Here is an 18,170-nt window from a genome sequence, read left to right on the forward strand (position 1 = left end):
ATGTTTCTTTAATGAATTGTTATTTTATATGGTGGATTGCTTCTCTGAATAAAAAGCCTCTTTAAATACTGGACTTTCAAAGAATTTATTAGGCAAATCCACCGGGACTCCAGGAAAAGCACTTGGTTACGCAAATACAGCATGTGACCAGGTGGAAGGAACTCTGACCTGGGAATCTAGGTGCCTGGTCCAGCACCTGGTCGAGCGCTCCCAGCTGGGGCTCCATCCAGGTCAGATCGACCTTGGACAAGTCATCGCAACATTTTCCTCCTTGACACAACTGGAGCGTTGGCACAGTAGATCTCCATGAGCCGTGCCAGCTGGAAGACAGCTTTGGTCTGGGGCAACTTCACTAAACTCCATGGATTTTAAGGAACGCGGTGAATTGTAAACTCATGAAAGCGTAACCTCAGCGAAGTTCTGCACAAGCGTATTTGTGGCAGAACAGCAGTATTCTAGACATGTTTAAATGAGCCCTCTCCTTCCTCACCCAGTGAAGTTTCAAAACTTTCCTTAGAGGCCAGCCAAGGCAACTTGGAAATGACTTTCCTTTTTTACGGGGAGAGGGGAGTATCCTCAGGGATCTGCCAAGAATAATTGATTGATTACAACATAACAGCGATGGATTAGACTGGAATAACTGAAATCAAGATAGAGAACTGGTTTTATCCATAGGAAATAAATGCAATAGAGCAATTATTGAGGCAGCGTCTATCAATCTGAGACTAGTACCTTGAGGTGCAATGGATAAGCACTCAGGTACCTAACACAAAGGTTGATGGTTCAAATCCATTCAGATCACAGCCAAGAAAGTCTGTGTCACTTCTGGTGCATCAAGGGGTGGTCACTAGGGATCGGTCACTGACAACTGCATGCTCTAGTGCACAGTTGCCGCGATGCATGTCTTACCAAAGATTGGGGTTGCCTGGGCCATGAAGTTTGGGGTTGGCTGGGCCATGAAGTTTGGGGTTGGCTGGGCCATGAAATTTGGGGTTGACTGGGCCATGTAGGTTTCTCTCAAATAAGTTATTTAATCCATGGGCAATGGGGGCATTTGTTACCTCACTGGTAACCCTTGAGTGCTAGACATCTCTTCCTTGGGGTCTCAGATTTAGCTGCCCACTTGTAAAAGCCAGGAGCTTCCTCAGAGAGCTGGCGTGCCATCCTGGGGCTCACAGAAGGTGGCATTTGCTAGACATGGGGTTAATGGTTGAAGGAGGACTGGGCTTTCTGCTCCCAGAAAGAGTTACATTCTAGGGAAGCCCAGGGACAGCTCAACCCCTGCCCTGTAGGCTCACTATGAATTGGCATAGGTTCAATGGCGGTGAGTGAGTTATTTTTTTTTTAGCATAGTGAATTTAGACCAATGTTGTTTTCCCTTTTGCATTTCGTGCCAACGCCAAAAACGGAATACAAATTCCATGTGTCATTGTTGACTCGACTTTGGTTAGGATGACTATTTGAGAAGCTGAAGTCTCATGTTTTTCACATTTTTAATATGGCATGATAAAAGAATTACTATGGCTTTTATTTTCTGGTGTCCTGGAGTGAATTTTTTTTTCTAGAAAAAACAAGTCAAATTTCATAATAAGAATCAGCAGGGAAATCACATGCAATGTTCAGGGATAGCTGAACCACTATCCACCGGGGCCCCGAGCGATGTGTTAGCAGGCGATTTTTCAAGGAGAAAAACTTCAATCTGAAGAAATTTTAGAAATTGTCTGAATATTAGGGTCATAGCGTATTTGAATTTATTCTTCACTTAATAATTTATTCCACTTAAATTTTAATTATTTTGTCTAATAAAAATTTATTTCAGGGATCTTTTTTTTCCGGAACTAAACTTGCTACCCTCTCTTCCAAGAGAAACGATAGCCTTTCTGTAGTATCCCATACCAAATCCATCTGTGATGGATTACGTTCGTCTCCTGTCGGGGTCTACCTTGTTGTCAGGTAGATCATTTGGGAAGTAGCTGCTATCTTAAACAAATGTTCTCACAAGCGACTAGCAAGGACTGGATGTGGAATTTGGATATCCAGACAGGAGCAGGGCTGCCACCATCTTTAACTCCCCAATAGGAGGTACACTTAGTATGTGGCAGTTCTACATGTTGGGCTAATTACTATGGCAACTAAACGACAAAACCGATCGTGTATTTCCCTCCAGTCCCTTTGACCTTTAGCACTGTTCTTAGGAAGAAGTTCTTTTGAACCAGCTACGATTGAGTCGAGGCCTTGTTCTGTCTCTGTTTTGAAAAACGAGTAACAGCAAAGCAAATTTTTTTTAAAAAAACTTAAAAAAAAAACAGTACCAAAGAAACTATGAATCATTTAAATTGCTCTTTTGGTTTTGTTTATATCCAAAGGCATTCTATTTGAATAAAACATGTCAAGGTAGCATCAGTCAAAATTTGATTCACTATGTTTGCAGGTGATGGCTTGGACAACAGTGTAGCTTCCCCCAGCACAGGTGACGATGATGATCCAGATAAAGACAAAAAGCGTCACAAAAAGCGTGGCATCTTTCCCAAAGTAGCCACAAATATCATGAGGGCGTGGCTGTTCCAGCATCTAACAGTAAGTGGATTCTAAATGACATATATAAACTAACTATGGACAATGAACCAGTGTTGCTAGACAACCAGGTGGAAACGAAATTTTAAAAATGAAACGAAGTTCCCTCTGGACGATGGTATTTCATACATCACCGAGTTCTCACATATTTTACGGGTGTTAGTACTTACTTGTTTTTCAGATCCATACGCCGTTGAGGAGTTTTATTTGAAGTTTCAATTTTGTTAAGTTTACTAAGCTTCAGAGGTGTCCGAGTTCTTGTACATGGAATTTTTAACTTTCTGTGTTAGAAATGTTGCTTTTCTAAGGGTGATTCTTCAGTACTAGCACCCACAAAGATGAAGCCAGCCCCTAGAAAGAATTCAAATCTTCTAACGCTTAGTGGCTCTTTACAGTGGCACACACACACACACACACACACACACACACACACACACTTAATGCTGTTAAAATGGCAAGATGGTCACGTAATTTGCTCTGAAGAGCTCTGAGCAGCACTGGCTTCCATTTCAAAGCCTCCATCTGAGTCAGAGCCGCCACAGTGAAAGTCGTCCCTGCATTTAGAAGTGTAACGGGAAACAGCAATAGAGAGGCCCTGCTTCCTGTGCAGTCCCCTGCGACTTTCAGGCAGAGTAACAGTTTACATTGTCCGTGTGAGGAGTGCTGTCTGCACGGCAGGGATTCTCCCGGAGATGTGAGAGACTGCAGATTTGGGGCCTTCTGCCACCAGGGGATTTGTTTTGCTTGGTTATTGTTCTGAATGAATTCCATGTTCAAAATATGTGTAATCATAATATTCGGGGTGGATATCTTTTTTTACAAGTGTATACCGATTTAATGAGGTCTAAGGAATTGGACAGCATGAAAATTTATGGCTAAAATAACATTTAAAAATTCAGCAAAATCCTTGACCAAGGGGGCTGTGTTATTTTAGGGACAAAGGATGAATGTAGACAGGTTGTAACATGGCCTAAGAATGTTAAAGATTCCTGGCTATTATCTTCTTCTCCTGCTTCTGCTTCTGCTGCTGCTGCTGCTTCTTCTTCTTCTTCTTCTTCTTCTTCTTCTCTTTTTCTTCTCCCCCTCCCTTTCCTCCTCCTCTTCCATCCACCCTCCTCCTCCCTCTCCTCCTCCCTCTCCTCTTCTCTCTCTCCTCCTCCTCCCTCTCCTCTTCTCTCTCTCCTCCTCCTCCCTCTCCTCCTCCTCCCTCTCCTCCTCCCTCTCCTCTTCTCTCTCTCTCCTCCTCCTCCCTCTCCTCCTCCTCCTCCTCCTCCCTCTCCTCCTCCCTCTCCTCTTCTCTCTCCTCCTCCTCCTCCTCCCCCCTCCTTCTCCCTCTCCTCCTCCCTCTCCTCCTCCTCCTCCTCCTCCTCGTCTTCTCCTTTTAATACCTGGAGCACAGCTTTTTATGTTACTATTTTTAGTCTAGATATTTTTCCCCCCTCAATATCAATTCTTTTTCTAAACATACACAGATTCCATGTTGTCACAAATATGCCCAAACCTGCTGACCCTCCCCCCTGCCCCCTCCCCCATCTAAAGGCCATGAGTCGTACAGCTACAAGGAAACAACTCAGAGAGGCCACTCTCGGAAGGCCACACTGGTTCTGTGCATCCAGTAACACTCCAGGGTATAAATTAATCCAGATTTTCCTGCATCGGTGAATACAATAAGCACTCAGGGCAGCAGGAATAACTAACACATGACTCTTCCCCTGCCCCTCCCTTCAAACAGTCAGCGATCAACTGGAGCATGGTGACAGTGTTAGGAATAGACTTTAGGGGGAGGCTAAAGTGGCAGATAGTTGAAGGAGCAGATACTATTTGACTGCTGCCATTCTGCCATCCTATCAGCTTTTCCTCAAATCTGATTCATGTTCCAGTACTTATCTAACCTTTGGTGCAGGCACGTAGATTTGTTGAGATCTGCCACGTGCAAGATTCCTTTTGAGGATTGTCGGTCGCCGTCGAGTTCTGGTGGCATCGTGGGTTACTTGTTAGTTACAAGATCAGCAGTTTGAGCCCCCCCCCCCCAGCCTCTTGTGGGATAAAGAGGAGGCTTTCGATTCCTGCAGAGTTACAGTCTCAGAAACTCACAGGGGCAATTCTACCCTACCCTGTAGGGTTGCTTAGAGATGACCTGATGCATTGAGTTTGTTTTCCCCTGAGCTGGGGATGAGAAGCCCTGGTGGCTTAGTGATGTATACATTGAGCTGCTAACCCAATGGTCAGTGGTTCAAATCTGCCAGTTGCTCCAAGGGAGAAAGATGAGGCTGTCTGTTCCTATAAAGACTGAAATGTCGCAGTAACCCACAGGGGCCGTTCTACCCTGTCCTACAGGGTTGCTGTGCGCCAGTGGCTTTCCCATTGAGCTGGTTCTGGGGAGTGGGGCTAGGGGAAGGAGTATCGCAAATGAAATAATTAAAATGACATTTTAAATGACCAGGAGAGGAGTGACAATTGGTTGGCAATAGCAATTGCTACTTTAACGGCAGCGCTTGGTTTAACTCCAGGGTGAGTGGGGCAAAATGAGGTTGGCCCTGAATTCACAACAACACTATTTCTGTGTCTTTTACTAGCAGGGGGAAAAAAGGGGTGGGTGGGGGTGGGGAAGTAGATTCTTCCAGCATCCATTTTAATCTGTAAGGAAGCTTTGGTTTTTCTTGAAGCGGAGGTGCCCCTGAATAAAATATAATCAAATATTGGTTCAGACAGAATCAAGAGAGAGAAAGCGAGCTCTTCTTTTCGTCCTCCAGATTTTCGGTTTCTCTAGGCTTTACCCTTGCAAAGAACCTTGTAGAGAGAGCTGTACTATCATCTTAGCGGGTGAAAACAAACAACTTTTTTTTTAAGGGCTGCCATTGGTTTCGCTTGCACTGCGCTGATTATGTGGACCACATGTTACTGGGGCAATTGTAATACAAATGATCTCCTAGATGCCTGCATTCTTGAGCCCTGGCTGATTTCTTTCTGCTTTGAGCTCCTTGCTGGCCTGTGCCACCTCTGCCTGGTAGGGGATGCCCATTCTTCCATGTCTCCTGACCTTCCCTGATGCCAGTCGGCTCATGGTTACCACTCACTATTTATACCTTTGCTGTGGTGGGTTAAGTGTTAGGCTGCTAACCACAAGTACTGCGGTTCAAGCTCACAGGCTGCTCCTCAGAAGGAAGAGGAGGCTGGCTGCTCCCATCAGGGGTTCCTGCCTTGAAAACCCAAAGGGGCATTTCTGCCCGGTCACAGGGGGTCCCTCTGTATCAGAATCAAGTTGATGGCAGTGGGTCTGGTTTTAGTTTCTTTGTCCACTCCCTGGGGGTGGTCAATGTACTTGACTTCTCAGCAAAAGCTTGGGGGTTTGAATCCATCCAGATGTGCCTCAAAAGAAAGCCTGGCATACATGAGTCGGCACCGATGCCCTGGCAACTGATCCTGGCCCTTGTTCCTTCAGGCTGTTTACCCCACATGGGAACACAGGCAGTCCCTGGGTAAGGAGTACTCTGGCTTACTGGCAACCTGGAGTGACGCACCAACAGCATACAGTCTAGTACCTGAAAAACTCCCGGTGTCGTGCGTCATTCACCTTAGCAAATAGGTGCTGCTTTCAGAAGCATCCAGACATCATTGCTATTCTTGCTGTCTTCTTATATGAATGCTATTTCAGTGTATCTGCACGTGTTTCTCTTACTCTTTTTTTAATACATAGAAAGGCATCTTTTGCATACATCATATACTAAGAAAATATTGGGTTCATTGGCTTTAGATACAAATGAGAACTTACTTACAAATTTGGCATACAGACAGACTTAGGGACAGCACTGCTCGGTAACCCAGGAACTGCCTGTAATGACAGTGATCACCATCCCTGAACAATCAGATTGCTCACCTTTACAGCCTCTAAAAACCAAAGTAAGGAGCTCTCGTTGAATTGGTCATTGTTTTGCCCCTTTCCTTCCCTTGGGGAAAGAGAGTCCCTCCTCAGTTCTCTAACTGTAAGATCAAATGTTTGTGTCTAAAGGGGCAGCCCTACTCCCTTGCTTTGAAATGTGCCTTGCAGAAATCCATGGGATACGTTGCCAATGCTTCCAGACAAGATGAAGTTTAATGCAGTAGATGGAAAAATGGAAGACTGTAAAGGAACCTTGGTTGCATAATGGGTTTCTCAGGGGGCTGCTCACCTCAAGGTCAGCAGCTTGAAACCACCAACGGTCCAAAGACAAAAGATGAGGCTTTCTACTTCCATAAAACAAGTTATAGTTTCAGAAACATAAAAGGGGCAGTTCCCCTCTGTCCTATAACCTAATATGAGTCAGAATTGGCTTGATGACAGGGAGTTTGGTGACAAAGCAGGTTTATACATTGGGCTGCTAACTGCAAGGTCAGCAGTTCAAACCCACCCTTCACTTCACGGGAGAAAGCCGAGGTTCTACTCCAGGATAGATTTAAAGTTTCAGAAACCCAAAGTGGGGTTCCTGTCCTATAGAATCAATGTGAATTAGAATCAATTCCATGACACTGAGTTTAGTTTTAGAATGGAATTTAAAGATAGTGTTGTTTGTCCAAATGTAAGTAGCTACTGATACCTCAATACTAATCTTTTAGTAACTTTGTATCAAACCCTGAGAGATCTGTAGGGATACAGAACTCATTTGGAACACTGGCTACCAATTTAAAAGAATCTCATTGTTGCTAGGCGATTGATGCCATTTATTATCTAGAAAATCCTTTCTGAAATCTTGCTGGATGTAAAAGAGCGATTGAAAATCTGGCTAATTAAAACAATGGCAATAGCAGTTTATTAGGAAATTGTCAACAAATCTTTTTTTAAATGCCAAAAGGCATCTTGTAAATCCTCATATACTTTTTAAAACATGTGTTTTCTAAATAAATAGATGGATAAATTCATTTATTGGATTTATTCTTTAAAAAATATACAAACTCCTAATAAAAACCCGAACAAACCACCCCCCCCCCCAAAAAAAAACACAAAAATGTATTTTGAGGGGGTTTTCAAGCATTTGTAAGTCAGAGGAGCAGACTAGCCAAACACCCAAAACGCACTGTCACAGAGCTGATTTCAACTCTTTTTTAAAAATCATTTTATTGGGGGCTTATACCACTCTTATCACAATCCATCCATCCATCCATCGTGTCAAGCACATTTGTACATATGTTGCCATCATCATTCTCAAAACATTGGCTTTCTACTTGAGCCCTTGGTAGCAGCTCCTCATTTTCCCCTCCCTTCCTGCTCCCCCTCCCCCCATGAACCCTTGATAATTTATACATTATTATTATTTTGTCATATCTTACACCATCCGACATCTCCCTTCACCCACTTTTCCGCTGTCCGCCCCCCAGGGAGGAGGTGATATGTAGATCCTTGTAATCTGTTCCCCCTTTCCACTTGACCTTCCCTCCACCTTCCTGGTATCGCCACTCTCACCACTGGTCCTGAAGGGATCATCTGTCCTGGATTCCCTGTGTTTCCAGTTCCTATCTGTACTAGTGTACATCCTTCGGTCCAGCCAGATTTGGAAGGTAGAATTGGGATCATGATAGTTGGGGGAGGAAGCGTTCAAGAACTAGAGGAAAATTGTGTGTTTCATCAGTGCTACACTGCACCCTGACTAGCTGGTGTCCTCCCTGCAGCCCTTCTGCAAGGGGACGTCCAATTTCCCCCAGATGGGCCCTGGGTCCCCACTCTGCACTCCCCCTCATTCACAGTGCTATGCTTCTTTTTTGTTGTTGTCGTCTTTGATGCCTGATACCTGATCCCTTGGACACCTTGTGATCTCACAGGCTGGTGTGCTTCTTCCATGTGGGCTTTGTTGTTTCTCAGTTAGATGGCCCCTTTTTTATCTTCCAGCCTATAGGCCCACAGATTCTATATCTTTTGACAGCCGGGCACTATCAGCTTTCGTCACCGCATTTGCTTATGCACCTGCTTTGTCTTCAGCAATTGTGTCAGGGTAGGCTGGTGTGCTTCTTATATGTGGGCTTTGTTGTTTCTTAGCTAGATGGCTGCCTGTTTAATCTTCAAGCCTTTAAGACCCCAGATGCTATATCTTTTGATAGCCGGGAACCATCAGCTTTCTTCACCACTTTTGCTTATGCATCCACTTTGTCCTCAGCGATTGAGTCAGGACAGGCTGGTGTACTTCTTCCACGTGGGTTTTGTTGCTTCTGATTCCACATCGTGTTGTTTCTGAGACTGAAGTCTTTGTAGCACAGGGAGCCTCATTTTTCCTCTCGCACAGCAGTGGTGGCGAGTTTAAACCCAGGACCTTGAACTTAACTGCCAGATGCTGAGTCCACAGTGCAACCAGAAGAGACCCGATTCTTTTTTCAACCTCTCGGAGTTTCTACCCTAGCATGCCATGCTGCAGTTATTCTCTGGGAGATTCAGTCAGCAGCACATTTACTCCTTCGAAGCGAGAACTATAGTCTCCTTCTTGGCTCCATGTCTCTTGTAAGCCACACTGGTCGTACTTGCATATATTGAAATCCATGAAAGAAAAGGGAAACAGGCTTTAAACTCCGATGAAAAGAGGCCGAAAAGGACATTTCAGTGATGCAAGTTTTTGGCTTTAGACTTTTGGGGAAGCGTGTGCCAGTTTTGCTGAGTCGAGAAGGGCCCTTAAAAACAAACAACAACAATGATAACCCCCCCCCCCCCGGAACAGAGAGCGTGATGGACATTTATGGAGATAAGAAGGGAGAATGAGGAAGAACGCAAAAACAGTTATTAATAGAACATGCTTGCATTTGCCCAAAGAGAAATGATTGCAAATAATGAAAAAGTACTTATCATTTGGGTATGAGTCATTTCCGAACCGTTGTTAAACAGTGCAGGGACCTGTGCCATATTAAGATTTCTTTTTCTTTCTTGAGGGCAGTCTTCCAGTTGTAAACAACCTGGTGGCATAGTGGTTGTTTGTTGGGCTGCTAATACCAAGGGTTCAGCATTTCAAAACCACCAGCCCTTCCGCAGGAGAAAGACAGAAGAACTCTCTACCCCAGAAAGAGTTGCAGTCTCAGAACCCCACAGGGGCCAGTTCTACCCTGCCCTATTTTGTATGTGTTTTTCTTGAAACATAACCATGAACTAGAAGACCAAAGCGATCATCACAGGAGGTACTAGGTAGCACTATTACAATAGTGCATACTGGTACTCTTGTCATCGTGCACACGCTGGCTGTGGTCTGCATATGGCTGGTTCTTTTGCTGCCTAGGATACAAAACTCAGGGGGCCCTGGTGGTGCAGGGATTAAGCTCTTGGCTGCTACCCAAAAGGTCAAGGTCAGAAGTTTGAACCCAGGAGATGGTTGTAGCAAGCCCCACCCATAAAGATACACAACCTTGAGAATCTTGTAGGGCTGGTATGCTCACTCTTAGATAGTTGCACGTCTAGGTGGCAATGGGTTTGATTTGACAATGGGTTTGATTTGGAGTCTAAAACTTTAGGCCCCAGGGCCTAGTGAAATGAGCAAAGGGGATCAATACAATGCCTGAGGTAAAAACAAGGGTCTTTCCGGTTTCGGCTTCCCTACCCTAAAGTGTTGCTGTGCTAAACAGAAGCTGCAGTTGATGCGGCTCTGATTTTAAAAAGGCAGTGGCTGTATTTCCCTGCCTGGAACTGCTGCGTCCCAGGATTCCTGGAAGTTAGAGAGAGTGGAGGGAGTTGAAGCTCCTATCTGCAGACTCAGGTAAAGCAAGCTGTCAAGGAGGGCGCGTTGGGCATAAGCCCGTTTCCTGAGTGACTGATTTCCATTCACATTCTTCGGACTCCCCCTCCTTTCACTGGTGTTGAGGATCCCACTGGGCTAAGCCTTACTGTGGAGACAAACTTTATTTCTAAGCCAGATACACACGTTTGCCAATGAGCTTGTTTGTTTGTGAACTTGCAGCCTGGGAAATATTTTGGGGGGGAATGTGTGGCCAAATTTATGTCTCCATTCCTGATTTATGAGACTTTCCCCTCATTGTGGATCAAGCCAATGTGAGGGGTTGTAGAATTTTCCAGGTTGAGAATGGCGTTTCCATAGAAACACTCTTAGATGAAAAGTGCCCTGCGGGTCCTCCACTCGAAGGATGGAGTAAATGGAATTGAATTGGGAATTGAATGCTCTAGAAGAAACAGATGTTATTTCATTGGTTTTGCTTTTGGTAACAAGATCTGTTGGAGATATCTTAGTGCCATATCTCTGCTTGCAGTTTGGGGAAGAATTAGCTATCTAAACATTATTACGATAACCTCTTATTACAGAGAATGTTCTCTCTCTAATTGGTACCCAAATAATCCATTCTGTTGATCAAGGCAGGTAAAAGATCAAAAGACAGACCTGGGAAGGTGGGAAGGTTGTAGATGCCGCTTGCTCTTCTCCTCGTTTCTGCTGCTTTTTCTGGCCCTGTCCTCTGCCCTGTGCCCCGTCTTCAGGTGGCGCAGCATCCTCCGATCACATTAGCCCTCAGAAGGTGGCCAGGCAGGGCAGCTGTACTTTGCATACTCTTGCTTTTGAGCAAGTCCCTCCCTCAGGCTTGTTCTACCCTACCTTCATGTTCCTGTGCCTGGGCCAAAGAGGTGTGTTTATGGGGATGACAGGCACCTTTCACTTTTTCCTCCCTACCTGTTACCTGCATGATTATTAAAGAGAGAGAGAAAGGCGGGAGGGGCTTTCTCTTATACATCTAAGAAGAATATATCTATGGTGTTTGCCTGTTGCTTTGCAGATAGGAGTTGCCATTCACTTTCATAAGGCTTGATAAGGACACGGATCAAGAGTTAGACTTTGCTGAAACCCAACCGGGTTTCAACAACAAATTCCGCTCATTTTGTTTTTAAAGATTGCTGCTGCTCTGGAGATACTCTATTTCAACCTCGACGAGATAGAATCCTGGTTTGTTGTTGTTGTTGTTGTTGTTAACCCAACGGAGAGTCCTCTGTGTCAAGGGGAGAAGGAAGAGGTGCTTTAATTGCTGGGAGGTGGTTGGAATGCCCTAATTCATCTGTGATACACATCACACAAACGGTTTTGATCATGAAGTGGGTGGCTTCTAAATTCTAGGGCAACTGCCTCTTTCTTTCTCCTGGCTGGTTCTTGAAATCCTAATGGGATGGGGGCTGGATTTTCTTAGGTCAGGTAAACTGAAAAGACTACAGCTGGAATTCTTCACCCAGAAGAATCAGAGTTAATGCTAATGATCATTGTGAATTAGCAGATCAAAGGCGAGCGGCAGCCAGTCCTGCAAGCTGCTGCCCCAGAGACCATTAGTGACCTGGCGGAGTGCTCTCCCAGCGCTCTCCTACACCTCCTTCCCTGGCGCTGGCCTTTCTTCCCCGCTCCGAGCTGTGCACCTCTGACCTGGGGTAATTACAGAGGAGGAGACATAGTGGGGAACACAAAAGTCCAGCTTTAAAATCGCTGGCTTACCCAGGTACAGAAGCCTCGCAGGCAAATGAGGTCTGACTGGGGCTCCAGGTCCTATTGAGGAGGGGACTGTGGGCTTCACGCTGCTCCACCCATGGATGGTTTACTCGTTTCCCCGACGCTTGGGGCCTTCTCCCAGGGACTTCTACAGAGTCTGGTTAGCGACTGGCTAACTTGGTAAAAAAAAAAGGAGTTCCTTTTGTTTTCAAGGTCAAGTTAAAAACTCACTATATTTTTGTTTTTTGGAGATAGTCTCCATCGGGCTAACTAAATAAAAGATGAAGCTGGGAACAAAACTGCCCAGACAAGCACAATTTATTAATTGATGGCTGCTGATGTACAAGACTATTTGAACACTTGCCAGCCACTTATGCTTCAAAGGCTATTGCAATATCATGTCTCCTTTTTATTTCTATTAGCCATGATATATTTTTGGAGATAAAACATCAAACCTGGTCAATGACGACGCAGCTGCTTCCTCTCCATTTAAAACTGGACTATCACCTGTGTTAGGCCGGGTTGACTAGAGAAACAAGTCCAGAGCCACTCACGTGTGCGTAAGAGTGAACTTCATATCAAAGAGTAATTGTACATTAAGAAAACATCCCAGCCCAGTCCTGATCAAGCCCATAAGCCTGATATTAGCATATATATCCCATACCAATGTCTAAAGTCCTCTTCAGGCTCACGCAACACATGCGATGATGCTGAATACAAGATCACAGGCCTGTGAGTGGAAAGTCTTGCAGGCCCAGTGGCAGTGGAAGCATCTCCAGGACTCTGGCCACCAACAGCATGGCTCCTTGTGGCTTATCAACAGGAAGGTGAAGCAGAGAGAGTGTGCCTCCAGGGAGGAAGACAGGAATTCCCAGAATCCTCAGGAGACAGCCATGCCCACACAGAGGCCTCCATGGCTATGACCCGATTGACAGGCTAGACTCCACCCTTTCACTCAAGTTGACAGGAGATTATGTAACTGCCACATATCTTGTTTGTATGTGAGTATGGGGGTGTTTGTATTTTAAGTAACTCGGTCCAACTTTTAAGAAGTTTAATAAGTGTGGATTTTCACTTTCTTGGGGTCTAATATTTCCAGGGATGATGATCCATCTGAAAGTAAGAGGGACTGACTGGTGGAGAGAAACGCAGGTGGTTTTATTTGAGAGACAGAGTGGATTCCAGTGCTTTTTGGTTTGCTCGTTTGTTTTCTGCTCTAGTTCACTGTTTCACCAGTGGAAGTACATTTATATGTCGTAGACCCAAATGGAATCAACCTCATCAAATCTCAGTCTTTCTTATGAAAGAGCATGGCTGGTTACATGTATGAACCCTCACACTTGGGGTTTTGCCTGTAAGACGCAGCTCAATGAACCTACCAGTCCAGGCAAACTCAAATCAACCAAATGATTATCTCTCGGGCTCTATATTCTCTGTTTCTGCTGATGAAGACCCATCTCAGAGGGCAGTCAAGTAGTGGGGACCACGATGCTATGGTCTGGAGACAAAACCTTCTTGACCCTGATCAAAGTCTACCTGCTGAAAACTGAGTGCAACGAAGGAGCAAGAGTTCCTTGATGGACGGTCCAAGGCAGTGGTACCTGCACATCGAAAGAACTGCCACCCACAAGGGTCCTGGGGCCCTACTCTTGCCTGTGCCTGTATTTGGAGAATCTGGGAAACGTGCCTGCTTCGGTTTGGTAAACTTGCTTTAGTGGCTTTCTTGTTCACCCCCAGAGCAAGAAACAGGTCCACGAAGCTACTTCTATCTCAGTGACCCTGGAAAGAGATTCTAGGAGCATTTGTTTTTCCTTGCCTTTGGAATAATGGCTTGACTGTGACACTGTGAACATGGGTTTCCATAAGGATTGTATTGCTCTGTCTTTGGCGACTGTGATGAGAACCCAAAACTCGCTGCCATCGAAACAGTCCTGGCTTATGGTGACCATAAAGGACAGGGTAGAACTGCCTCTGTGGGTTTCCAAGACTGTAACTCTTTATGGGAATAGAAAGCCTCATCTTTCATTCAAGGAGTGGCTGGTGGTTTTGAACTTCATGCTTAGCAGCCCAACAACCCACCGTGTCACAAGGCCTCCTATGATGTGAAAGTAGCCCTCTGATAACTCAAAGTGTGGTTACTATCACCCCCAAGTTACTGGTGTATAAGTGAGAAAAAACTACTTGTTTTATGACACATTATTCTAAATCTTCTGAAACAGAGAGCATTGGGTGGACGATCATTTCCATGTGAATATCCTGCAGGGGTTCTTCCTACAGAAATAAAAAGTGCGACGGGCTGCAAGTCTGTGAACGTCACCTTTTGGGTATTTTAACACAGGGAGGCTGGCTTTTAGAATGCATTTTCACATGAGCTTTGTAGCTATCCCCCTGGAGAACCCACGTGTGGCCACTGCTACCTTGTCCCATGCCAGGAAAGCCTTTGGAGCGTTTGGTGTGCTGCCATGTCCAGGGGTCAGGAAGTCACCTCTGTCAGTCTGAATGTTCATCGTCACAAAAACCAAGGAGTGAGATCACTCCGATAGCAGTTTTTACCATTTAAGATGAATTCCTACTTCATATTTAACGGAAAGCCAATTGCCCAAACTACATAGGGGGCAATCTTCACAAAACAACTAGATCCCATGAAATAGTACTGTGAAATTAGCTCCTACCCAGCCATGGTGATCTTTGCCCAGCTAGTAATTGCATTGCCATTTCTCCGTCCTGTTAACATTCAAAGAGAAATTAAAAATAAGGAGATCAAGGGGCTCAAGAAGATATGAACATGCATTTCTGCAATGCCTCCTCAGCTGATCTTTTCACAAGCACTAGATTTCCAACGCGATCGGGGAGGTGGGCGGGCAGGATGGAAAGGTGAAGTTCGGAGAAGATAAATGGCTTGCCTCAAAGGCAAGGATCTCAGGCTGACTGAGCTCCACCCCTGATTCCTAACTTGGAATTCCCTGTGCTTTCCACCATGTCACCTCTAAAGCCAGAGCCCATGGAATCACGTGGTGGTGGTGGTGACAAAGTAGAATTGTAATCTCATTCCACAAGCTAGCTAGTTCCAATTTGCTTCTAAAATGAAAATATGGGCCAGAGCGCCCGGGTGTCAAACTTCATGCCGCCATGCCATGGTTTCAAGTCACTGAAAGTCAAGGATGCCCCGTTCCTATCTGAAGCCCGCTCCCGTGTCCCCACAGCTGCCCTTCAAATAGGTCGTGGTGCAGATCGATAGTTTGTGACAGTTGTCATAATTTCGGCACGGCAAGGGTGTTCAGATGTATGTTCAACTCTGTTTATCTCTGCCCCTTCTTTATGCATACATGTCAATCTCTCCCAAGGTCTATTATTAATGAAGCCTGGTAGGGGTTTGGAGTGAAGCCTCTTGTCTCACTGGAACTAAATCCTAACTAAACCCTCGAACACAGACTCTGCCTCCTTGGCGCCTTTATTTGCCCCCTGTCACGTGGCCGGGGCACCAAAGAGCTATGTCTTTGCTTTGCTTTATGGAGACAGAAGAAACTGCTCACAAAGCCCCGATTACTCTTGAAACTACAATCCAACCGTCGTTCGCCAGCAAAGAAGACTGCTAAACCCCGGAGAATTAAAGCCACGGCTCAGGGGTACAACACTGAGGTCTGATCATTTGAAAGCCGGTAATAACCAGAATCCTAAAATTCTTATGAATAAAATGCAATTTTAGTAATGTTTCCATAAACAGAGGTAATAGTGGCACTTTAGTAGGCGGTGGCATTAGTCACAAGGAAATTGCACCACATTGGCTTTTCAATTACTCCACCTGTCTGTCTGAATAGAATTTTCAGTGTAAAAGCAGGGAGACAGCTGCTGCTAATGTGTCCTTCTCCCTGCGCAGATCCTGCTGGCAGATCTACATGCATAAAAGACGGGCTTGTGATGTAAAACGCTACCTGACCCCACCGGCTCCCTGGTGCTACACAGCAATACCTTTAATTACCAGTGACTGTGTTTAGTTGTTGATATAAAAATGTCAGCTTCCAGGAGCGTAACCTCGGTTCACTCCCTCTAGTCATGTCACCCAGCGTGCGCTGTTCCTTCCACCCACATCCGCAGTGCAAAGGGGCAGCCTATCGGTGTGGGTTTCAGCAAAGGAAAACGCTGCATGCATGTTGGACGCTCTTGATTGATGATCTTTCTGGGGAGGAACTGTTGAAAGCCAAACTCACTGGCATCGAGTTGATCCCGACCCATAGCGTGGAATTTGGATCCCTCTTTCCAGCCAGAGTGGAAGTGCAACGTGATGCTATAAATAGCCACCAAATATAAATGTCTTCAAAGAGCTAGTCATCATCCATCTCTAATACAAATACCTGCTCACGTGGCCAGGCCTTGCCTATCACCGAATGGGTGATGGGTGGAAGGCGGGCCAAGCTCTTGTTTCTTTAAGCTGTGAGCTCAGGCTTCCTAGAAACCCATTTCCTTTTAGTCTTTTGGTTTGGGCCTATGATAGCAGCTACCCTGAAATCAGAAGGCTTTCCCCCCCACCCCCGCTGTTTCAGACAGTCGACTGGTGTCCCCCCTCCTCCCCCATGTCTTTGGTGTTCAGGTCAACCGCCGCCACTTAGACCCAGGCCTTCTTTCTGACTTCCTTCAGAAACTGGTGTTTTTGTGTTTAATTTAACAAGGAATGAGTAGTAAATGAAAGCTGCTGCCTGAAATCCCACTGTGAGCGTGTTTTGCACTTGGCTCCCCAGTGACAAGGCAATTTGTGAAATTATGTGATGGAGTAATTAGATGAAGCCCGGGCTCTTGATTGTTGCTATGCTTATGTGGTGAGGGTTTGCTGGGAAGGGGGAGGGGGAGGGAAACAAAAAAATAGATGATTACCTTGGCAAGTTGGCTCAAAGCTTCTTCATTTATTTGTAAACAGAATATTTAGTGACCACATAGGAAGTCACTGTAATCACCAGCTCATAAAGAAACCACAGCACAGCTTTTGAATTTTTGCAGAGTGCTCATGTAAAATTTAAGCTGGGAGGCAGAATCCCTGTTAATGTAATTAGGATCTAATTTACCACCCTTTGCACACAGATGTAATAATGTCTAGATATTTATTCTATCTTTAAGCACGTTACATATACCTCAGTGCGGCAGTTACTGAGCAGAAACAGGTGTGAGCAGTTTCCTAATTCGTTTTCACACTGTAAACACATAGCAATTTAAGGGAAATATTTACAACAAAAAAAAAAAAAACGAGGGAAAGGAATGTCTGCGAAGGCAGTAATGGACAGTTGCCCTTTATGTACTGATGGATTTCTCAATGGTTAAGTAAATTAAAGCAAATGCTAGAAAAATCAATAGGCCAGCATAGGTTTGGTTTTGCCTCATAGACTTCAGGACAGAATGACAGATGTGGTGCCTATGACCCATTTAAGTATTAATGCTTGAGAAACTGCTTCGGCATGCAAGGTTATAGGCTTAGGAACATTCTGCCCTATTAAATTAGACAATAATATTTTTAAGTATATGTGGAATTTATATGTTTCCGTTAGGTTGTTCTTCTATGGAATGCTTGGGCTGGAAGATTAGTTGCTTCATGGTTGCAGTCGCACCATAAATCCATGCTGAGCGTTCCCACATGGAAACATCTTCAGCGGGCTATAGTGGGAACGTGAAGATGATGTATATGGAGCTGACATGTATCATGAAGTGAATATGCTCAATAACACTCTATGTGGAAACCAGATTAAATTTAATTAAAGGGTAGCTGCTCTTGGAGCCTTTAGGGAAAAAAAATCTGTAGAATACCGTTCAAAGGCGACATTATAATTCAGCTCATCTCTAGGACGACAAACGCTATGTTTTCCATTTGAACTAACCCGGTAACACGACTTCTAGGTGGACTGCCACAACATGTAGAATTTCAGGGCTGTTCTAATGCCACAAAGGGTGGCCTTTGACCTCTGAGGACCTGGAGAGGGGCCTTTTGGTGGCACCACAGCGTATTCATCTTCCCACTCATGGGTTTCCATCTCCAAAGGTCACTTCCAACTTGTAGACCGTGGCCGTGGGTGGGTTTGTTGGCTACTGGGGACAGGCTCTCTCCAGGCAGATTCTGAGTCAGCAGGTCTGTGTAGAGTCTGAGTGTCAGCATTTCTAGCCAATCTCCAGGTGCGACTGATGCTGTTGCTCACA

General features: G+C 45.1%; 1 protein-coding gene across 3 annotated transcripts in view; it reads left to right on the top strand.

The window, feature by feature from the left end:
- The window catches only part of MEIS1 (Meis homeobox 1), a 149,392-nt gene that overhangs the window by 82,178 nt on the left and 49,044 nt on the right, over positions 1–18,170 (top strand). For all 3 annotated transcript variants that reach the window (XM_075536025.1, XM_075536026.1, XM_075536027.1), the window contains exon 8: positions 2,432–2,577. In XM_075536025.1, the coding sequence (XP_075392140.1) occupies positions 2,432–2,577 (146 nt within the window). The remainder of the gene's footprint in view (positions 1–2,431; positions 2,578–18,170) is intronic.

Source organism: Tenrec ecaudatus, chromosome 17 (genome assembly GCF_050624435.1).
Source record: "Tenrec ecaudatus isolate mTenEca1 chromosome 17, mTenEca1.hap1, whole genome shotgun sequence".
Taxonomy (NCBI): Eukaryota; Metazoa; Chordata; class Mammalia; order Afrosoricida; family Tenrecidae; genus Tenrec; species Tenrec ecaudatus.